This window comes from Miscanthus floridulus, chromosome 4, assembly GCF_019320115.1.
Source record: "Miscanthus floridulus cultivar M001 chromosome 4, ASM1932011v1, whole genome shotgun sequence".
Lineage (NCBI taxonomy): Eukaryota > Viridiplantae > Streptophyta > Magnoliopsida > Poales > Poaceae > Miscanthus > Miscanthus floridulus.
The window spans coordinates 86829089-86849645 of record NC_089583.1 but is presented as its reverse complement, the minus strand read 5'-3'; the positions used below and the strand labels follow the sequence as shown (position 1 = coordinate 86849645).

The 20557-nt window shown below is 50.7% G+C and overlaps 1 protein-coding gene and 1 pseudogene across 2 annotated transcripts; one reads left to right on the top strand and one right to left on the bottom strand.

Annotated features, from left to right (window-relative positions):
• Positions 1 to 12214, bottom strand: part of LOC136549928 (uncharacterized) — a 32892-nt pseudogene extending 20678 nt beyond the window's left edge.
• Positions 12215 to 17822: 5608 nt separating this feature from the next.
• On the top strand, positions 17823 to 20557 carry LOC136551975 (putative wall-associated receptor kinase-like 16). 2 transcript variants are annotated; one of them, XM_066543502.1, is made up of 4 exons: positions 17823 to 18283; positions 18400 to 18847; positions 18952 to 19107; positions 19243 to 20557. In XM_066543502.1, the coding sequence occupies exons 1-4, from the start codon at positions 17834 to 17836 to the stop codon at positions 20412 to 20414; spliced, it is 2226 nt and encodes a 741-aa protein (XP_066399599.1). In that variant the 5' UTR covers positions 17823 to 17833; the 3' UTR covers positions 20415 to 20557. The 2 variants fall into 2 exon arrangements, with proteins under 2 accessions (XP_066399599.1, XP_066399600.1); XM_066543503.1 differs by having other exon boundaries at positions 18086 to 18283; positions 18378 to 18847.

Here is a 20557-nt window from a genome sequence, read left to right as displayed (position 1 = left end):
CTCAAAGTTTTCCTTCTCTAGTTGTGAAACACTAGAAGAGGAGTTAGTAACTAAAGCATGCTCAATTGATAATTTTTCATACCTCTCATTTATGCCCTTTAGCTCTTGCAATTTGGAGATGAGAAACTTTTCTTGATTTTGAAGAGATTGCTCTTGTTTCTCATTCTCTTCCTCTAGCTCATCATTCTTCTCAACTAGCTTCATGAGAATGAGCTTGTCTTTGTTGCTTAGATGATCAAGAGTGTAGCTATCTTCAATTTCAATATCACTCTCTTCTTGATCATCTACTCGTGCTATCTCCTTGGCTTGATCTTTCTTGCTAGCCTTCTTCTTGCTTTTCTTGGCCATGAGACACAAGTGATGAGTATCATGAGATACTGAGGTTGACTCATCACTTGGCCACCACCGGGCTTGAGCCTCATCATCATAGACTGCCTGCTGTCCGGCTGCCTCAGCCATACCGAACGTGTCTGGTAGGGATACCGGGCACGTCCGGCATGCGCTTGTAGACAGCGCAGTCACCTCGGCTTGCACCTCTTGCTCCGGCTCGGCGCTCTTGAGATCTTGTGAGGCTTCTTCGCTGCATGAAGACATAATGGACATATTTTCCATTGAATCGACCTCAAGTGCATCATCACATTTAGTGGAGTGCTAACACCCTTGAAAATATTTGTGAAAATTTGCTGACACATGTGCACAAGGTGATACACTTAGTGGTTGGCACATTTGAGCAAGGGTTAGAAACTTCACCGGCGGAGTGTCCACCCGTAGAGTGCGGACAGTCCAACGGTGTCACCGGCGCCCTAGACAGAAAAGACAGAGGTTCACAGAGTGACTGGACGCTGGTGGTGTAGTGACCGGACGTTGGGTTAAGAGTCCGGTCAGTAGCAGCAGTGAGCACGCGTCTCGGTCTTGTGACCGGACACTGGCGCGAAGAGTGACCAGACGCTGGCAGGGTGCGTCCGGTCAGTGCTGACGTATGCTGACGTGAGGCGCACAGAGGAAACGTTGAGTGACCGGACGCCGGGTGAGTCCGGTCAAGCATGACCAGACGCGTCCGGTCGTAAAATTTCACGTTTAGAACCTTACTGGAAACGACCGGACGCTGAGGTCCTGCGTCCGGTCACTTTCTAACTGACGCGTCCGGTCATCACTTGACCGTTGAGATCGGGCAATCGGCATTTGAAGCCGATGACACGTGGCGAGCATCCGTTGACCGGACGATGAGATCCAGCGTCCGGTCGATATAACCGGCTCGTCCGGTCACCCCGTGTTGTGCCCAGTGAAGGGGTACAACGGCTCTATTTCGTAGGGGCTTCTGTTTAAGCCCCATGGCCGGCTCAAGCTCACTCTCTTGGCCATTTGCATTGACATAGCAACCTTGTGAGCTTAGCCAAAGCCCTCCCACTTATCTCCATCTTTGTTTCATCATCATTGTGAAATTGGGAGAGAATCTAAGCGCATTGTTTGAGTGATTGCATCTAGTGGCACTTGGCATTCGTGTTTCGTTGCGGGATTCACTTGTTACTCTTGGTGGTTGTCGCCACCTAGACGGCTTGGAGCAACGAGGATCGTTGAGCGGAGGTTGGCGATTGTCTTCGGCTCCGATCGTGGTGATTGTGAGGGGTCTTGTGCCTTCCCCGGCGGAGAGCCGAAAGGTAACCCTAGTGGATTGCTCGTGTCATTGAGTTACCTCATGAAAGGATCTAGGATGTCGCCTAGAGGGGGGTGAATAGGCGTTTCTAAAAAATCAACACCTTTAAATGCGGAAACGATTAGTAATAGGAGTTTCCAAAATAGAAACTCCAAATCAAAGTAATACAACCCCTCACAAGTTAGCCACAAAGTGTATAAAAGATACTAGATAAACCTAGGGAGCCAAACAGCGGCAACCAAAGAGTTGAATCAAAATGCACTAGTCTGTTAATGTCGGAAGTCCCGACAGTTTGGGTCAGAACTTCCGACGTGTCAGAAGTCCCGACGTTTGGGTCAGAACTTCCGACGTGTCAGAAGTCCCAACAGCTTGGGTCAGAACTTCCAACGCAAACTGTCAGCACTTCCGACCCCTACGGGAAATGAACTACAAGTGCTAAAATGAACTTTGTGATGCCGATAACTTACAAACCCACTTCCTAGTGGTAAGGTAAGGTGTTGGGTCACTCTCTTGACGTTGATAAGCCACCACTCCGTAGATCGAGGCCCAAACCCTAAGAAATAGCTAGAGGGAGGAAGACAACCACAAACAAGTAATTTCGAGCAAATCACAACAACAACAAGCACGCGGGAGACAAGGATTTATCCCGAGGTTCGGCAGCCCCACAAAGGAGCTCCTACGTCCTCGTTGTTGAGGTGACCACTTAGGTCGGAGTCTCTTCCACCTCCTTGCCTCACTCAAGGATACCACAAAGGTCACTTGAGTTTCTTCACTAGAAAACAAGGGTAATACAAACTTCCCAAGGCTCTTCCACAAGATGGAAGCTCTTGGGCGACGCTTAGCCGGCTAGGGGAAAATCCCCAAGAGTAACAAATGCAAATCAAACCGGCTTGACGAAGAAATCAAGTGCTCAAGCTTGCTCCAAGTGTTTTTCTCACTCAATCCACTCTCCAATCACTCAAACCCTTTGGGAATCGAAGTTGGAAGTAAGGGAGTGAAGAGAGGGGAGCCTAGAATGCTTGGGGGCTGTTTGGCCGAGTGTTTGTCGCAATGAAATGAGTGGGCAACGGTTAGAAGTGAGGAGAGGGGTATTTATACCCCAAGTGAAAATCAAACCGTTCAGATCTACGTCGGAAGTTCCGACGCAGATCTCGGGACTTCCGACGTATGAAGAAAACACTGTTCACAACAGGTCAGAAGTCCGTGTGTGCAAGTCAGTGTCGGAACTTCTGACAAACGTCGGGACTTCCGACGGTCATCACTTCCGACGTACGTCGGGACTTCCGACGGTCATCACTTCCGACGTACGTCGGGACTTCCGACGGGCACAGTTAAACAAACAGCCAACACCGCTGAGGCCGGGACTTCTGACTGTCGGGACTTCCGACACACGTCGGGACTTCCGACTGTCGGGAGTTCCGACACACGTTGGGACTTCCGACGTCCACAGTCACCGCGCAGGCTGTGACTGAGAGTCAGCACTTCCGGCAAGAGTCATGACTTCCGACTGTCGGGAGTTCCGGCTTACGTCGGGACTTCCGACACCGACAGTCACAGAAAATTATTCTATGTGCTCGTGAAGTGCTAGAGTGTCTCATTATTGATTTAGTTATTATGCTTGAGCACTCTATCTTCCTCAGACCACCTAAACTTGCATCCCTCTTAATAGTACGGCATTCCTATTAACTCAAATTTAAAAGTATAAGGAAATTAAACCTTTTGAGTTGATCTCTTTGAACCGAAGCCGTGTTTTCCAATCTTCATTAAGTGAGGGTGCCAATCATGTTGATATTGATCTTTTCACTTGAGCATAGCCATCTTGAGCATGTGACTTGATTCCATTCATTAAATATGAATAACTCCAAATGCATCAAGTCACTTCCAACGCTTTGTCTAATATAGGTTTGATCCTCCACATCAATATGACTATCGCAGCTTGATTAGTACCTCAACTAAATGCAAGTACTTCCTTCTTCACCCTAGCTAGGTTCTTCGGCCGCCAAGCCGTCGCTTGCCCTTCACCCTTGCTTAGTACCTCAAAGCCTTTCCTTGCTATCTTCACCATCTCAAGCCATCAAGTCACATCTTGTGTTGAATCATCCATTCATTTGTATTGTTGTCTTTTTCTTTTCAATTTAGCAAGCTTCAAATATGAGACCATTCCATATGCAATCCCTCATGTCTCATTAATTAACTTTTATCGTGCTTGCTTTCACATAGATCATTGAAATCCCACAATAAATAAGCCTTCACATGAATTCCATTTGCATTGTTGTCTTATGCTTGAACTAGATTGTTTATACAACAATACATCAATTCTTGGCTTTATACAATTTCATCAAGTATCTGTGAGATAATCAATTTCCTGTCTACACTTAGCAAACGGGTTAGTCCTTTAATCACGTTGTCATTCAATCATCCAAAACCCACTAAAGGGCTAGATGCACTTTCACCTCACTTGTGGGTAGGTTCTTGCGATGTCCAATTGTGTGGACGAGGTTCGTGTAACACCTCTTAGCCGCCGAACCACCAAGTGTTGGTCGACACAACGGGGACTAGCGTGCCGGAAAGCATGTGAACCTCAGGAGAAAAATTGGTTGTCTCTTGCCCTTTGGTATTCTCCCGGTGATTAATTTAGTATTCATCTTATGATTGATTCACTCCTCTACACGGCGGTATAATCACCATACTCACTCATTTATATTCTTGCAAACTAGTTGTGGCAAGCTCTTTAGTGTAATTAGAATTGAGAGCTTGTTTTGTTATTTTAAGTTCATCTAGTGGAACTCTTTAGAGTAGCAAGATTGAGAGCTCTTAGTGAGTAGTGACATTGCAAGTTGTGTGCCTAGTAATCATTGCAACTAGAATTGTTGGATAGGTGGCTTGCAACACTTATAAAGCTATAGCAAGTTTGCATTTCGCTATTTATCATACTAATCAAATTGCTCTAGTTGATTTGTAGATTTTTAAATAGGCTATTCACCCTCCCCCCTCTAGCCATATTAGGACCTTTCAATGCGGTCACCGCGCCCTTCGGAGGCGTCGCCGGCCTTGTCCCCACCTGCTCCAGGCACGGCGGAGCAAGCCAGGCGTTCAGAGGAGCGGGTTCGTACCCGCGCATCTTTGAGGCCAGCACCGGCGCGCGACTTGCAACCGGGGGACGCCCCGCAGGCTGCTTCGGTCGGCGCGCCTCTTGCCGGCGGTCGTGGCGACGCGCGGGCTGAGCAGGAGCCGGTCGGGTCGACTCCCCCCCAGTTGAAGTGAGGGGGCGTGGATCGCGGCCCAGGAGCGGTCCTCGCCCGGCGGGACCGTTGTCGTCGGGTCGTGGCTTCAGAGCCCTACCGCTTACATCCCGGTATGCCTTCTTTGTTTCTTTTCGATCTCACTGTTGAGTTTTTTAGAGTGCGACTGATCTGTACCTTTTCAACTACGGCCAGATGCTGACGGGGCTAAGCATCGCCTCAACTTCCGTGCGGGAGGATTGGAGGCCCACCCTGCAGCGCGCCGTGGCGAGCGGCGGGGAGAGTAGGGTGGTGGCGGCGCGTCCTTCCCCTCCGGGGGTGGTACCTTCCCAGTCGGTCGCTAGTACGGCGGCAACGGCAAAGGTGATGGTGGCGATCCCGGCGGCGGCGGAGGCTGCGTCGAAGGTGACCCTTGCGGCCCCTCCACCACCGGCTGCGGTGGAAGAAGAGGGAGGTGGCGATCCCGGCGGCGGCGGAGGCTGCGTCGAAGGTGACCCTTGCGGCCCCTCCACCACCGGCTGCGGCACGGCTCACCCTCCCGGTCGGAGCTGGAGGTGCCGGGGGGAGATGCGGCCGAGCCGGAGCCGGAACGTCTGCCGGTGGCCCGTGAAATCGAGGTGGTGGAGATCCCCTCCGACGGTGAAGCAGGTGACGAGGTGGAGCCATCATCGCCGTCGCAAGAGCTGGCGGTGGTCCGGTTGACGGCTGGGCCTTCCAGCGGGCTGGGGGCCACCGACCTGGTGTGGCCCTGCCCCGAGGACCCGAGGAAGGTTCGGTTCATCCTTCGGGATGATCAGGAGTGTCAGCTCTGAGACGTGCTTGGGGGGGGGAGGACTTGCGATGGAGTCCGATCTCGTCCAAACCAGGGTGAAGCTGGAGGAGGCCCTGGAGCGGGTTAAGTCCGTCCAGCAGGCGGTCTCGGTCGACCTGCCTCGTGTCACAGAGGTGAGTTTTCTGCGTTCGTCCTTGACTCCTTGGTGTTTCGTTGGTTGCCTCAACATGCTTGCTTCTTGTTCTGCAGGGTCTGGAGGAGATGTCGAGCCGCAAGTCTCGTTTCCTCTGGATAGAGCACGCCCGGGTCGCCGAGCTCGAGCGCGAGTTGGAGTCCGCCCGCCGTGAGTCCTAAGACCGGGCGGCAGAGGTGACCGGGGCGCGGGCGGCGGAGCGAGCGACCGCCGCCGAGCAGGGGCTTGAGGCGGCGAAGGTCCGCCAGGCGGAGACCGAGGCGATGCTGCAAAAGTCCCTGGCGGAGACCGAGGTGGCGTTCCAAAGTACCCTGGAGACCCTGGAGACGGAGAGGAAGGCCCTGGAGTCGGAGCGGAAGGCCCGATCGGAGGTCGACCAGGAAGTGCTCGCGCTCCGGGGCCGGGTGCATGGGACTGACGAGTTGAACGCCCGGTTCCGCGAGCAGGTGTCTCGGCAGGTGGAGGGACTCTCCATCCTCGAGAACACCCACCTTGGTACGTACCCTTTCTGCTTTTGGTGTCTTGGTGTTTTCCTTTAGCCTGCTTCTGAGCTTGTCGTCCTTCTTCCAAAGCTGGGCGGAAGGGTGGAGTTGGTGAAGGCGACGATGGGTCGGAGCGCGGAGGCGCTGGCCAAGTCCCTTGAAGAGCGACGTGCTCTCGAAGGAGAGCTTGACCAGCTCCGCAACGTCGCCCAGGTCGTCGTCTCGGAGGTGTTCAGGGTCGGCGCCGAGCACCAGCACGCCCGCCATCCGACTGACGGAGGTCCCGGATAAGGTTCATGCCCTCATCACCGACAGGATGTTCTACGAGACGTCGGGGGTGCTGACTTCGGTGGTGACGCACCACCCTAGACCTGGAGTTCGCCGCCATCTGCAGCGGGTACGCCGACGGATGGAGCGCGGAGGACATCCACTCGCTCGGGGAGAGCTTGCTGCCACACGCACAGTTGGTGGCCGAGCAAGCTCCGCGCAGTGGGTGATGGATGCTCGCCGTGCGAACACGGCCGAAGGCGCACGTCAAGAGGACGTCGCCCAGCCTGCCAATGGAGTAGAGCCTGGGTCGGAAGCGGATGTCGCCCCGCCTCCGACCGAGCCAAACGTTGCCCAGCCGGAGGACGAGCAGCCTCTACCCTCGCCGGTCGAGCCGGTAGCCGATGTCGCCGGGGAGCCGCAGTAGAAGTTTTCAGAGTAGAAATCTTTAGCAAATGTAAATATAATGTCGTGGGGGAGCCCCCTGTGTAAACATTTAGTGTATTAATGAATACAGTCAGTTTGTTTTTGTGATGGAACTACTTCGTTCGGGGAAGCTTGTCCCGTCCGTTTCTTATTTTTACCTTAGCATAACTTTGTTTTTTATTCTTTCTTTTTCGCACCTGCCCGTTCGTCCCGTAGGCTGCAACCTTAAGAGCCCGGGCGTGGCCCGCGAGGCTCAGCTGCTTGTAACCGTAGGTAGAGACGGGGTGCGGTCGGTCGGAATATTTAAAGCAAAGTTACGTAAGGTAATTAAAGGAACGGACTATCCTTTCGTTCGGGAAAAAAATGTATTTATCATATGATAGTAAAAAAAAGAGGTGGCATCGCACCCTCGTGGAGCGCCCGAGCGACCCTAGGCCAAAAGTGTTCAGGCCGGGGTGCTTTATAGGAGCAAACGTTAAGTGAAAAGACGGTAAGACCGAATTTTTAAGGGAAGAAACGACGTAACTGTTCGATGTTCCAAGTGTTGGTGAGAACGTCGCCATTGTCGTCCTTCAGTCGGTAGGCGCCCGGTCGGATCACCTCGGTCGCCGTATAGGGACCTTCAGTCGTCCGGATCCATGCCCGCCACACCCCCTTTCTTGGTTGCTGCCTCCTTGCCTTTTCCTTCCTTCGGCCCGCCGGCCTGTCGCTAGAAAGCGCTTGAGTAGCTCGCAGTCCTTGTAGAGGTGTTTGACGGGGTAGGCGTGGTTGGTGCACGGGCTCTCCATGAGCTCGTCGAAGTGGCCAGGGAGGCCCTGCTAGGGGCTGCTTGCCTGTGTGATCAGCCGCTGACGACCAACGCAGGAGTTGTCCGGTCGGTGCCGATCTTTCTTGTTCTTTTTGCCCCTCTGCGTGGAGGGGCCCTCGTCCTGATCCTCGCGTTTGGACTTGCCTTTGTCCCGGCCTCCGTTGAAGACCGCTCCGACCGTCTCCTCGCTGGAGGCGTGGTTCGCGGCGACGTCGAGCAGGTCGCGGGTGGTACGGGGCTTCAGGCAGCCAAACTTGTGGATCAGGGACTCATAGGTTGTCCCGGAGAGGAATGCGCTGATGACGTCCGCGTCGAAGACATCAGTAAAGGAAGTTGCACCGCTTCGAGAACCTGCGGATGTAATCACGTAAGGACTCGTTGGGCTCCTGCTGGCAGCTCTTGAGGTCCCAGGAGTTTCCAGGGCGGACATACGTCCCCTGGAAGTTCCCGACGAAGACACTCTTGAGGTCCGCCCAGTCGCGGATGCTGTCGTGCGGGAGGAATTCGAGCCACGATCGAACATGTTCCCCTACGTAAATGGGAGAGGTACTGAATGATGAAGTGGTCATCATCCACTCCTCCGGCTCGACAGGTGAGCCGGAAATCTTCGAGCCATATACCGGGGTTCGTCTCCCCAGTGTACTTGGCGATTTTGGTGGGCTGTCGGAAGCGCAGTGGGAACGACGCTCTCTAGATGCGTCGGCCAAAGGACCGTGGTCCCGGGTCATCCGGGATGCGACTCCGGTCGTCCGGCCGGCGACCACGCCTGGGATGTGTTTCACCGCTCCCCGCGATGGTCCGGCCGGGGTTGTGTCGCCTGCCCTCATGGCCGCCCGATGGACGTCATCCAAGCCGGGCACGACGCCTGTTGCTGATGACGCTACGAGCGTCTTGGTTTGGCCCGAGCCGCTCGCGCATAAGCGGCAGGTGCGGAGCAGGCGCCAGGTCAGGCCGAGGCGCAGCAACGGCCTCCTGTGCCGCGCTCGGCGGCTGTAGCGGTGAGCGGATGAAGCGATTCGTCTGGTGCGTCCCTACTCCCCTGGTGGGGAGAGAGGCCGCGAGTCGGTATCGCGATGCGGAGCTCTCCACCTGTTGAACGGCGGCGGTTTCCACTAGTGCCCGGAAGTTCCGGTGGATCGTCTGTTCCTAGGGGTCGTTCGGCTCGGGAAGGCCGCGCAGAAGCATTGTCACGGCGGCGATGTTCTAGCCAGCCCGAGCGAATTGTGGGGGATCGTTCCCCCGTCCATAATGTTGTGCTGGACCTAGCGGGCGCGACCTCGGGCACCGCTCGCCGAGTTACAGTGCACGGGGAGCAGCGTGGTGCACCGAGCGCGCCGGCGCAGGTGGCGGTTGGTTCTGCTGCCGTTGTCGTAGTTCCTCGCCGTGCTCTTGTGCAAGCGCGAGGGCCCCCGCACGAGGGTCCGGAGGGGTGTAAGTCTGCAAGGACTCCGCTACCACCGGCGGCTGTCTCGGAGCGTCCGCCATAGCGCACTCCCGAGACAGACGGTGGCTAGGTGCCACGTCACCGGTGCTGGAGCCGTCGCTCTCAACCTCGTCATCTAGGAGTTCGTTGAAAGTGTTGTGAGCATAGCTCGCCATTCCCACGAATTCGGATGTGAGAGGGGGGCGGCGCCAGCGTCCTTTGGAGCTCCCGAGCGTACGCGTCCGCGGGGGACGCGAGGCCGTAGGGGAAGATAGTAAATAGCGAGTAAATAACAGCATGTACATTACTCACAGCGGGATTTGAGCAGAGCGTTTGCTCGGAATGAAGCGTAGGCACCTCGTCATTGAAGTCGTCGGGTGTCTCAGAGCCGACGGAGGGTGCCCCTCCGACGGGCGCCGGGATGGGTGCCTCCTCGCGGAGGTGGAGCACGCTGAGCCGGTCGACGACGAAGTCCAGGCTTCCGAAGAAGAAGGCCTGGGACGGCTCGATGACTGGAGGAAGCCCACATCCCAACAGGTGGGAGTGCGGGAAACTCCAGCGAGCCGAAGCGAGTCATATCGCTTGAGCCTACCATGGGGAAGATGGCGGAAAGATGGGCCATCCGATGACCAAAAGTGTGAACGTACGGCGTCTTCCCCACGGACGGCGCCAACTGTCGGTGCAGAAAGTGATCAACACGTAAATATTTGTAGTTTTGCCGTACGTTGTGATCGGATGTGGCCCTAGCACTCAATGACACAGGGTTTATACTGGTTCAGGCAACGTGCCCTACGTCCAGTTTGAGTCAATCGGTGACTTTATTCCTAAGCCCAGGTGCTCGAAGTTTGCTGTGGGGTTACAAACGGAAGGGAGTAAGATGGATGGTGCAAGAGGTCTGGTCGGACTCTGGTCTGAAGGACCGAGATTGACGGGAGCTGCTACGTGCGCTGAGTGTTTGAGCGTGTGCTCAAGGTTTGAACCAAGTGGTTCTGTTGTTGTGTGTGAGTGAACTGATCCTCTCGGAGTTGATCGATCTCCCCTATTCAGAGAGAGCGCGTCCCCTTTTATAGATGAAGGGACGGCCATACAAGAGAGAGAGTACGTATGCTACTAGTCTTGTTGCCCACGTCGTACAGGTACAAGACGATTGTAGACGCCTACAATACTGTTGATGTCAGATGCATGTGTGAGGTTGCGTCGTCTTCTTCCGGTATGGCAGATGTCGGTGCCTGTCATACTGTTGATGCTTAGAGACACATATGTAGTTTTACCATGTTCGCCTGGTATGGGAGTTTGAGGGCGCCTACAATATTGTAGGGCAAATGTCGGCGCCCACAACACTGCTTGGGTTCTGACATGCCTGGAAGGTTACAGGGCACCCTTCTGACATGTCCTGTCGATCCTGCCTTGCAGGTATACATGGTACAGGTCCTTGGTATTGCGGTTGACTTTGTGCGTCCTGCTTTACTTGCTCTGCCCGTTCCCTGGGTCCTTATCGAGCGAGCGTCCCCGATCGGTTGGTCCCAGTCGGCTCCGACTGCGCCAGTCGGAGAAGAGTTGTAAGTAGAGGTTCGGTGCATCTCCGGTCGGAGACGCTGGTCAGAGTCGGAAGCGAGCGCCGTTCCTTTTTTGCCAGGCCTTCCGGTCGGAGAGGCGGGCCAGAGTCGGAAGCGAGCGTTGTTCCTACTCGGCCAGACCTTCCGGTCGGAGAGGCAGGCCGGAGTCGGAAACGAGGCCTTCCAGTCGGAGAGGCGGGCCAGAGTCGGAAGCAGGCGGCCGTCCCTCCTTGGCCAGGCCTTCCGGTCGGAGGCTAGTTCACCCTTCTGTCCTCTTGTTATGTTTTTGGGTCGGCGCAGGAGTTGCACGTCGTTCACAACGTCGTCTGTTGGGCCGAGCCTTTGCTGGGAAGCCGATCCATGAGGGGCCCCGGATTTATGAACCCGACAGTACGATACCCAATGCATACACTTCGATGCAACAGTAATCAAGAGTGTGGTATCTACTATTGGTTCATAAGCAAAGTGCTTTCTCATTCAGCTTAGTCAAAACAACTTAACAAACAATAGAGCAAAACTTATGTATCCACCTTCATACTTGAGAGAGAAGCATTACCTCGCATTAATCCTAAAAGTGGCAGGTAATGGCTTCCGGAGCATACTCATGAAGCTATCCCACTCTTCCTCAGGAACAATTTGCTGCTCCTGCAAGACAAACGCATGTGCCAAATTGAACAGGATTAGCAAAAATCACAATCCAAAGTTTCCGAAATTATACATCCAACTGAAAAGCTAAAATTCTACAAGAAATCTACAACAAGCTAAGGAATCTCACCATGAGCATACGGTAAGAGAAGAGCTTAATACTACAAATTGCAGTAGACTCGTATATCTGCGACTAACAATCTCATCATAGCTTAAATGAACACATCAGGCCCTACCACATCAACAAATCGTCATAGGTAGAGCCTACATGAAGACCAACCCCGAGGTATCCCACCACCATCTGACTAGCATCACAAGCTAGCAACGCACCAATTGACAGCTTGGGACAATAGATCGCAACAGGAAGCAGGGCGTGATATGAAGCAAGCGTCAATACCTTGTAGTAGTCCTCGAAGGCCGGGTTCTCGGTGGCGAAGGGCTGCCACGAGGGATTGCCCTCCCGCCCCTCGCCTCCTTCGCCGGCGGGAGGACGCTGAGGGTTGTGCTTCCAGACGTTCTCGCGGCCCTGCTTGAAGTGGCGGCGCTGCGTGCGCCCGCGCTTCCGCCCGCCTCCCATCTTACCCCTCTGTCGCACGCGTGCGCGCTCCTTCGCCCCCTCGGTGGCGGCGTGCGAAAAGGCGCCGGTGGCGCGAGAGAGACGACAGACGAGGGGCTTGCGTCCGACGGTCTGAACCTCTGAGGTTTAGGAGCGGCGGCGCGGCGAAGAGTGCGGATGCGGGTTTGGTGAGGGGGGAAGCTGGGAGGGAGCTGGGTTGGGTCTCGGAGAACCGGCGACTGGAGCCAGTTGGGCTTTGAGCGGGCTGGATGGGAAGCGCGTCAAGCCCGTCGGTGCTGGGCTCGAATGTAGCCCGCTTCCTACTGGATGGGAGTAAGGGGCCTGTTTGAAATTGTTCTACTAATTTTGCTCTTGATAAAACACAGCCTGTTCGTGAGTAAACGATCGTAAATTTTCAGCTGAAACAGTATTTTTCTCTCACACAAATCAGCCAGTAGTACTTCTTCACGAACCAGCAACGATACGAACCAGCTAACCGAACAGGCTGACAGCTTCGTAAAAAAAACTGCAGTTTCTAGAGCACTTTACCTTTTTCTGGAGCAGAGTCTGTGAAGCCTGTGCTTGCTCTGTGGATTAATGCAGAATAGAGAATACTATCGACATCCTGAAAATACAACTGGCTGCTGTTATTGCCTAGTTTGTTAATAGTCGTAAGTCTTTTCTAGGGTGCCCTGCTATATTGTCTTGGATTATTTCAATCTGGGCTAGTGATGTGAGGACTACAAGAATTATTTTTCTGTCAACAATGGCCCAGTCTACTTGAGCTTATCTTGAACTTATCAGTTAGAATCAGTTCTACCTTTTCAGTTATGAAATAGTATTTTTCTCTAACAACAAATCAGTCACAGCAACTATAAATCCTGTCGAACAGGGCCAATAGTCATGTGATACTTTTTGCCTGGCGTCCAAACTCACAATTATTGTTGCTTTTACCAAATATTTGCACTGCACCAAAGACTACTAATTATTGATAGCTTGTACCGTGAGATTTGCACAGCAGACAGCACTAGAGATACTAATTATCGATAGCTTGTACAATGAAAGATCGAAAAAAAAAATTGGGTATGGTAGGCATGTCCTCCTCACTTACTTCCACACAAACTTGAGATTGTATTTTTTTTTACCGGCGCGGCTAGAGCTCGGATGTCTGGATGGACGCCCTTCGCCTACACTTTGTTTCCCGCCCTCGCCTGCACGCCCTCGCCCGCACCTGCGTTTCACTGCCCCCAAACAGGGCCCACGCCGCCAGACCGCGTGCGGGACCGCTCGTGCCCCCTCCGCCATCTGTGCCCGCTCAGTGGCGCCCCAGCAGCCGTAGCAGATGGGTCCTGTTGCAACATGTGCACCACCAGATCTACTTTTACAACATACATGTGAAATATTTGCAATACTAGTAAACATGCACGTGCGTTGCAACGGGTGTAAAAAACTATCAAATCCTATTCGCTTCATCTTGTTACACAATTGCAGCGGTCGCGACCTCTTAATTTGTCTCTTTAATATTAGGTATATATAGCTATGTAATTTTAATATCTTATTAAAAATCGGTTTCCCACATGGCATCCCTTGTTGAAAGTTCCACCGGTATATTCGGATAGCTTAGAGATTTGCACCGATATATGCGAACATATTAGAGAAACATTTCTTTTGATTAGATTAGGAGACAAAGTGCTCAAGATTTTAATTTTTGGTTTGATTATTTGGGCCATCAGCTAATTATTCATATCATAATAATAATTTATTCTTCTTTTCGCTGATGCTGAAATTTGGCTTATGCTGAAATATTATGAGAGAAAAATATTGTTCCATACCTAAAAAGTAGTTCTGCATAAGCTTAAGCCAACAGGGCGGTAGCAATAAAGTTATTTGTTTATTAAGGAAGGGTCAAAACTTCGAAGACCCCTTGTATTTATTAGTTTTTTTGTCTTTATAAGAGACACCAAAGTTGTTTCATCGAGAAATAAAAAACTAAAACTAAAAACGCAAAAAGGGCATCACGACAAAGGAAAGTCACTGGACATCACCCGGAGGTGGGACAGCACTTTTCTTGAGACCACATATGGGACCAACCTACGAGCGGGAGAAGAAATAAAGAGAAAGCAGCGGGAGAAGGAATAGGGACGAAAACGAAAAAAAGACACGGACACGAAAGCGGTGATTAGTCTGGACGAAAATTTAGAGGTGGCATAAATTTTGTCTCTTCGTCCTAAGGTATAGATATAGGTATAGATTAGTCTTCGTCAAGACTAGTAAAGTAGTGGGATATTTTTGTTTTTTTTTCTCTTTTCGCTGTTTGGTTTTGTATTTTTATACACAAAGCTTTGCTCGTTGGACAGCATGCTGGCACACGGGCAGACCTATGTGGCCTTGAGGGTGCAACATGCGGCCCTGTCTAGCCAAACCGTGCGCCGCTGGGTCCTGAACCAAACCCTTGTACCGAAGGTTTATTACTACTGCAAAAAAAAATGGATCTGTACTCTGAGATATATGTATACACGTGGAGCCAACTCCGACTGGAATTTGGAGTATACCACCTCCTTAGTCATTGTTTATATACGGTGCATGGACGTGCGCATGCGAAGTTTGGTCCAGTGTCCATTGTAGACACGGCTTGCTCGGCGGCTGACGTGTTGTGACGTGATCTAGTTGTGTGGTGGCAAGGAATCTCTAAGATCAGAGGGTCCAGAAGAAATCTTGGTTTAGGAGGAGTTTTGTATCTTACATGTAAGATCATGGATGACAGAGGAATTATATAGTATGAGTCTAGATCAAACGGTTGTTATAGAATAACCCTTTTATAGTGCGACGATGATGATGATGTGATATATCTGAAACACTTGCAAAATTATATGAAAGACACTTGAAAGCTATTGCAAGCATATGCAAAATTCAGATGAAAACACTGCCAACATACTGTGTGAAATATATGCAACATCCAGATAAACACGCTTGCAAGTTACGTCTGAAAAACCACATGAAATATTTGGAACAGACGCCTGTAACATACGTGTATAGCCATTGCAACATATGCTACATCCCGATCTACTTTTGCAACATCCATATGAAACACTTTCAACATACCTCTGAAACACATGAAACAACGCTTGCAACATGCCAGGCGCGGCGAATGGATGAAAACGGATCGGATACGGACGGATATCACCGATATTACATTTGTTTTCATATTTCTGTCCGGATCCGGATTCGAATACGGATAGTGTCAACTATGTCGGATAGGATACGATTGGATATCGACATCATAAATATGCGATTTGAGTATTCGGATACTGGATACGGTATCGGATGTTGGATATCCGGACTCGGATACGGACAGATCTCAACCCCTCTAAACGGATTCGATTTCGAATACGGTCGGAAAATATCCGTACCAGTTTTCATCCCCGGCGACCACCATGTCAGGTGTGCTGAGGAACTCGATAACCGTCTCGATGGGCAGATCGGGACTGGGAAGCAGCGGAGCGAAGAGCACCACGAACTTGGCCGCCACGAGCTTCTTTCGCTGGGGCACCGAGGCGCGAGGAGCCTCGAGGCGGGCACGAAGTACGGCCCAGCCGCGACGCCTTGGGATGAAAACCGATGGAAGCGGGTGGAAAAGCTCCTCTTTCATTTCTGTTTCTATATTTTTAGCGGAAATAGGATCGGGTTCGGAAAAAAAATAGAAATAAAAACGAATGGGGATATACGGAAATACGGAAACAGACAAATACGGACGGAGAACCGAAAAATTAATTTAGAATAACACTGATCAAATATTCTCGAGTATACATGAACAAAGTCACAAAATAATATACACGTACGAAGTTATCGATCCAATATTCACAAGCATGCCATTTTTTAGCATGTTTACATGCATAATTGGTGATTAGTAGGTTTATGAACATATCAATTTCTAGACATATCTCACATAGATTGAAAACGGGATGAAAAACGAAACAAATACGAGTCAATTCTAGATGAAAACGGAATCCTATGGAAACGGACGGAAAAACCCCTCTCCCGTTTCCGAAACGGGATCTCACAAATACAGAAACGGACGGAACAAAATAAAAAACGGAACGAGTCGGAACATGATTTTTTCCGTCCACTTTCAATCTTAGCGACGCCCTCACTGTCTCCGGCTGCATGAGGAGGTGATGAAGAGGACGCCGGCTGCAAGGGGCAGGCGGGAGACACGACTCAAGCGGCAGAGCCTGGCATCATGGAGGCAGACGAGGGCCCCAGGGCGGAGGAAAGCGGAGGTGGTCGACGCTGGCTGGCGGCAGACAGGGAGCGGAGCTTGCTGCAAGCGCACAAGGCGGAGTGGGAATTTTTGAGGCCCGAACCGCAGCATTACCGTTTTTTAATTTTATGGACTTGCTGCAACCAAGCCTCTAAAAAATCTATACTACCGTGAATGGGCCAGTGATCTGGTGGTGGTGGGACGCTACCCCTGGTGTCAGCGCCTTTTTCTGGAATTTTCCAAAAATTTTAAGGTACACGGGTGGTGTTGCACACTTTCCATGCACCGGAGGCTAGAGAGCCTCCAATCTCTTTTTTTTTTTTACATGTGTACGGATGCGCACGCGTGTGTGTGGAGTGTGTGGGTTATATACGTCATGTTGTACCCAATCAAAAAAAATATATATACTGCCAACGTACAACAATACTATCAATCAACAATCAAAGATACCACCCGAAGCACCACCCAAAGGGCCAATCAGCACAACAATCTAGTACGGAGTACGTATCATCAGAGATATGGGTGAAGTTCTCACGGCCTGTTCTGCTCAGCCAGGCCGTGTGGGTGCTCGCCGCCGCGGAGGACCCACGTCCTGGCTGCGCAACAAGGTGCGGGGACATCGACGTCCCGTACCAGTTCGGCTTAGACCGCAGTGCGCGATCCATGCGCAGCGACTCCATAAGTACTGCTAATGGCGTTTCTGTCTCCGTTCGCTTGTCTTATAATCCGTACTTTTCAGTTTATTTTTTCAGCCGTAACCGTATTTTTCTCTCACAACAAATCAGCCGGAACAGTATTTCAGCTTGTTTTTTCAGCGAAACGAACGGATGTCCTTTTATATATATATATATATATATATATATATATATATATATATATATATATATATATATATATATATATATATAAGCGACTTGAACGACCATCTCCAAACAAATTTCAGAACATATATAGCAATCAAGAAAATTGTTGGATAGTTTTCATGTTATTGCAAAAACAGATAATAAGCCTTAATGTACTCGTCAAGTCGATACAACTTTGGCAGTAGAGGGACAAGATAACAGCAGGCATACAATACAATAAAACACGAGGCGGCTGCCCTTTTTTATAACCGGGTCTGATTTCTGAAGAACATTAACCACCTCGCGTTCTTCTTGTGATGCTTCGTTCGGCGTTTACAAAACGTCAAAACGTGTAATCATTGCCGCTTGAGAGCGATACTGCAACGGAAGGATGCATGCATATGCACGCAACGACCACACGTGGTCAATTCACCAACTGCGATTCCCCAGATGAAAATTGCGAAAAAGAACAGGTCAGTCCATCACTCCATCCTTCGGAATATGTCGTGCGTTCACATTGACAACTTGCATAGTTGCATTGTGTCTTCTATCAATATACTACGATATATTAACAGCACTCTACCTTCTTTATATGTAGATGCATGGATCGATAGAGAGTATAGACAGACTACTGATGCCAACAAGAATATCAGCAACCAGATACCACGCAAACCACCCAAAGAACCAGACAAAAACTCCACATATCATGAGAGACATGGTGAAGTTCTCACGGCTTCTGCTCGGCCTTCCGGCCGTGTGGATGCTCGCCGCCGCCGCTGCAGCGGCGGACGACGTCCCGGCTGCACGGGGTCCTGGCTGCGCAGCAAGGTGCGGGGACATCGACGTCCCGTACCCGTTCGGCTTAGACCCGCAGTGTGCGATCCACGCCGGCTTTCAGCTCAATTGCACCACCGTCGGCCGCACAACCAAGCTCTTCCACAATAACCTGGAGGTGATCAAGCTCTCGGTGCAGGATGGCAAGGCCTGGCTCAAGACTTGGATCTCTCGGGAGTGCTACAACCAAACCACCAGCGGGATGTTGTACGGCAACTACGCGTGGATGAACATCACTGGCTCGCCCTATGTGCTATCGGCAGACGATAACAAAATCATCGTCCTCGGGTGTAACAGTTTCGCCTACATGCTCAGTGACTCCGTAAGTATTGCTGATGACGTTCTGCCACTCTCCGGTCCTGTCCACATATATATGAAATTATGAATGAACTCGCAGCAAGCTGATCGACATATAGCACCGCTGTGCAACACTTGCAGTACATCATCGGCTGCTTGGCGACATGCGACGTCAACATACCAGCCAAGAACGGCTCATGCTCTGGTACTGTTGGTGCTGGGTGCTGCCAGGCGGACCTCCCGAAGGGCGTGCGGGTTTACCAAGGCTTTTTCAACTCGTTATACAACACGACTGCGAAATGGAGGAACACCCCTTGCAATTATGTGACTGTCATGGAGAGAGCAGCCTTCAGCTTCAGCACCACTTATCTCACCTCTTCAGTGTTCTACGACAGAGACGACTCGAGGTCTCCTGTCGTGATGGAATGGGGGATTACGCAGAAGACATGTGAAGCTGCCAAAATTGACAAGAATGTGCCCTACGCGTGTGTTAGCAACTATAGCAAGTGTATCACGAATGATGCAGGCTATCTATGCAAGTGCTCCAGGGGATTCAAAGGCAATCCATACATCGCAGGCGGATGCACAGGTTCCACTTCAGCTCCATTATTATTCTTTTATTATCCAGTTGTTGTTCTTTTATTTCAAGTGCTCACGCAGAGATTTTTACAAAGCATTTTGGTGCGGTTTCAGACATTGATGAGTGCCAGGACAAGGTTACTTACCCTTGCGCTGGAATATGCAAAAATACAGTGGGGGGTTATGATTGTTCATGCTCGCCGGGAAAAAGTTTGATCAATGGCGTTTGCGTAAAAAAGCAGAAGTCAGTTTGGATGGAGCCAGTTGTTGGTAGGTTTCGAGGAAGTTTGCATGCACTTTTTTTTATGTCCCCTGCGTTCACCTCTGATGGGATCTGGCATTTTTATTTAGTGCTGACTGCTGACCAAGGGTAAGCCAAAGTGATCATTTTGAATAATTATGCAGGTGGAAGTGTTGGACTTGTCGTTCTTGTGATTGCCATTACTTGTACATATTTGATCCGAGAAAGGCGAAAGCTACACCGGATCAAACAGATGTATTTTCGACAACATGGTGGTCTGCTGCTATTTGAGGAGATGAAATCACAACAGGGTGTAGCATTCAAAATCTTCTCCGAAGAAGAACTACAACAAGCCACAAACAGGTTTGATGAACAGCATGTCATTGGTCATGGAGGCCATGGAAAAGTCTATAAGGGAGTTTTGAAGAGCGATGCTGAAGTAGCCGTGAAGAGATGTATGACAATCGATGAGCAACAAAGGAAAGAATTCGGCAAGGAAATGCTAATCCTATCCCAAATCAATCACAAGAACATTGTCAAGATCCTCGGCTGCTGCCTTGAAGTTGAAGTGCCCATGCTAGTATACGAGTTCATCCCAAATGGTACTCTGTTCGATCTCATCCATGGAAACCATGGCAAACACATCTCCTTGGGCACTCGCTTGAGGATTGCCTATGAGTCTGCAGAGGCCTTAGCTTACCTCCATTCATGTGCATCTCCACCAATCATCCATGGTGATGTCAAATCGACCAACATCCTCCTGGATGGTGACTACACAGCAAAAGTCTCCGACTTTGGTGCATCCATCCTAGCACCAAATGATAAATCACAATTTGTTACACTTGTCCAAGGAACTTGTGGGTACCTGGACCCGGAGTACATGCAAACATGCCAATTGACAGACAAGAGTGATGTGTATAGCTTTGGAGTTGTTCTCCTAGAGTTGCTCACACGCAAGAAGGCATTCAACCTTGAAGGGCCTGAGCATGAGAAGAGCCTATCGATGAGGTTTCTATATGCGATGAAGGAAAACAAGCTTGAGAATATCCTGGATGATCAAATCAAGAACAATGGCAACATGGACTATCTCGAGGAGATTGCAAAGTTAGCGTGGCGGTGCTTGGAGATGAGTGGTTTGAATAGGCCATCAATGAAGGAGGTGGCAGATAAGCTTGATAGGTTAAGGAAGGTCATTCAACACCCATGGGCACATGAGAATTCTGAAGAGTTGGACAGCTTGCTTGGAGAGCCTCCCTCTATGGTCAGCTCGGCAGTTACTACAGAGTCCTTCAGCATTGCAAAGAAAATCGCTATGGGCTTAGAGTCAGGGCGCTAGCCATTGTAAAGTTTACATGGTTGGTAGTTTAGGCTCTTGTAAGATAAGCATGTTACAAGGTGAACAATGTGCACAACATAATGGTTGGGTAACCATGGTCCATAGCATGTAAATAGGATAGCTTAATCCTTTATAAAAATAGA

Coding starts and splice junctions, on each gene's coding strand:
- LOC136551975 (XM_066543502.1), top strand. CDS start 17,834: ATGAGAGACATGGTGAAGTTCTCACGGCTTCTGCTCGGCCTTCCGGCC. Junction 18,284..18,399: donor CCTACATGCTCAGTGACTCC/GTAAGTATTGCT, acceptor CAACACTTGCAG/TACATCATCGGCTGCTTGGC. Junction 19,108..19,242: donor TTGGATGGAGCCAGTTGTTG/GTAGGTTTCGAG, acceptor ATAATTATGCAG/GTGGAAGTGTTGGACTTGTC.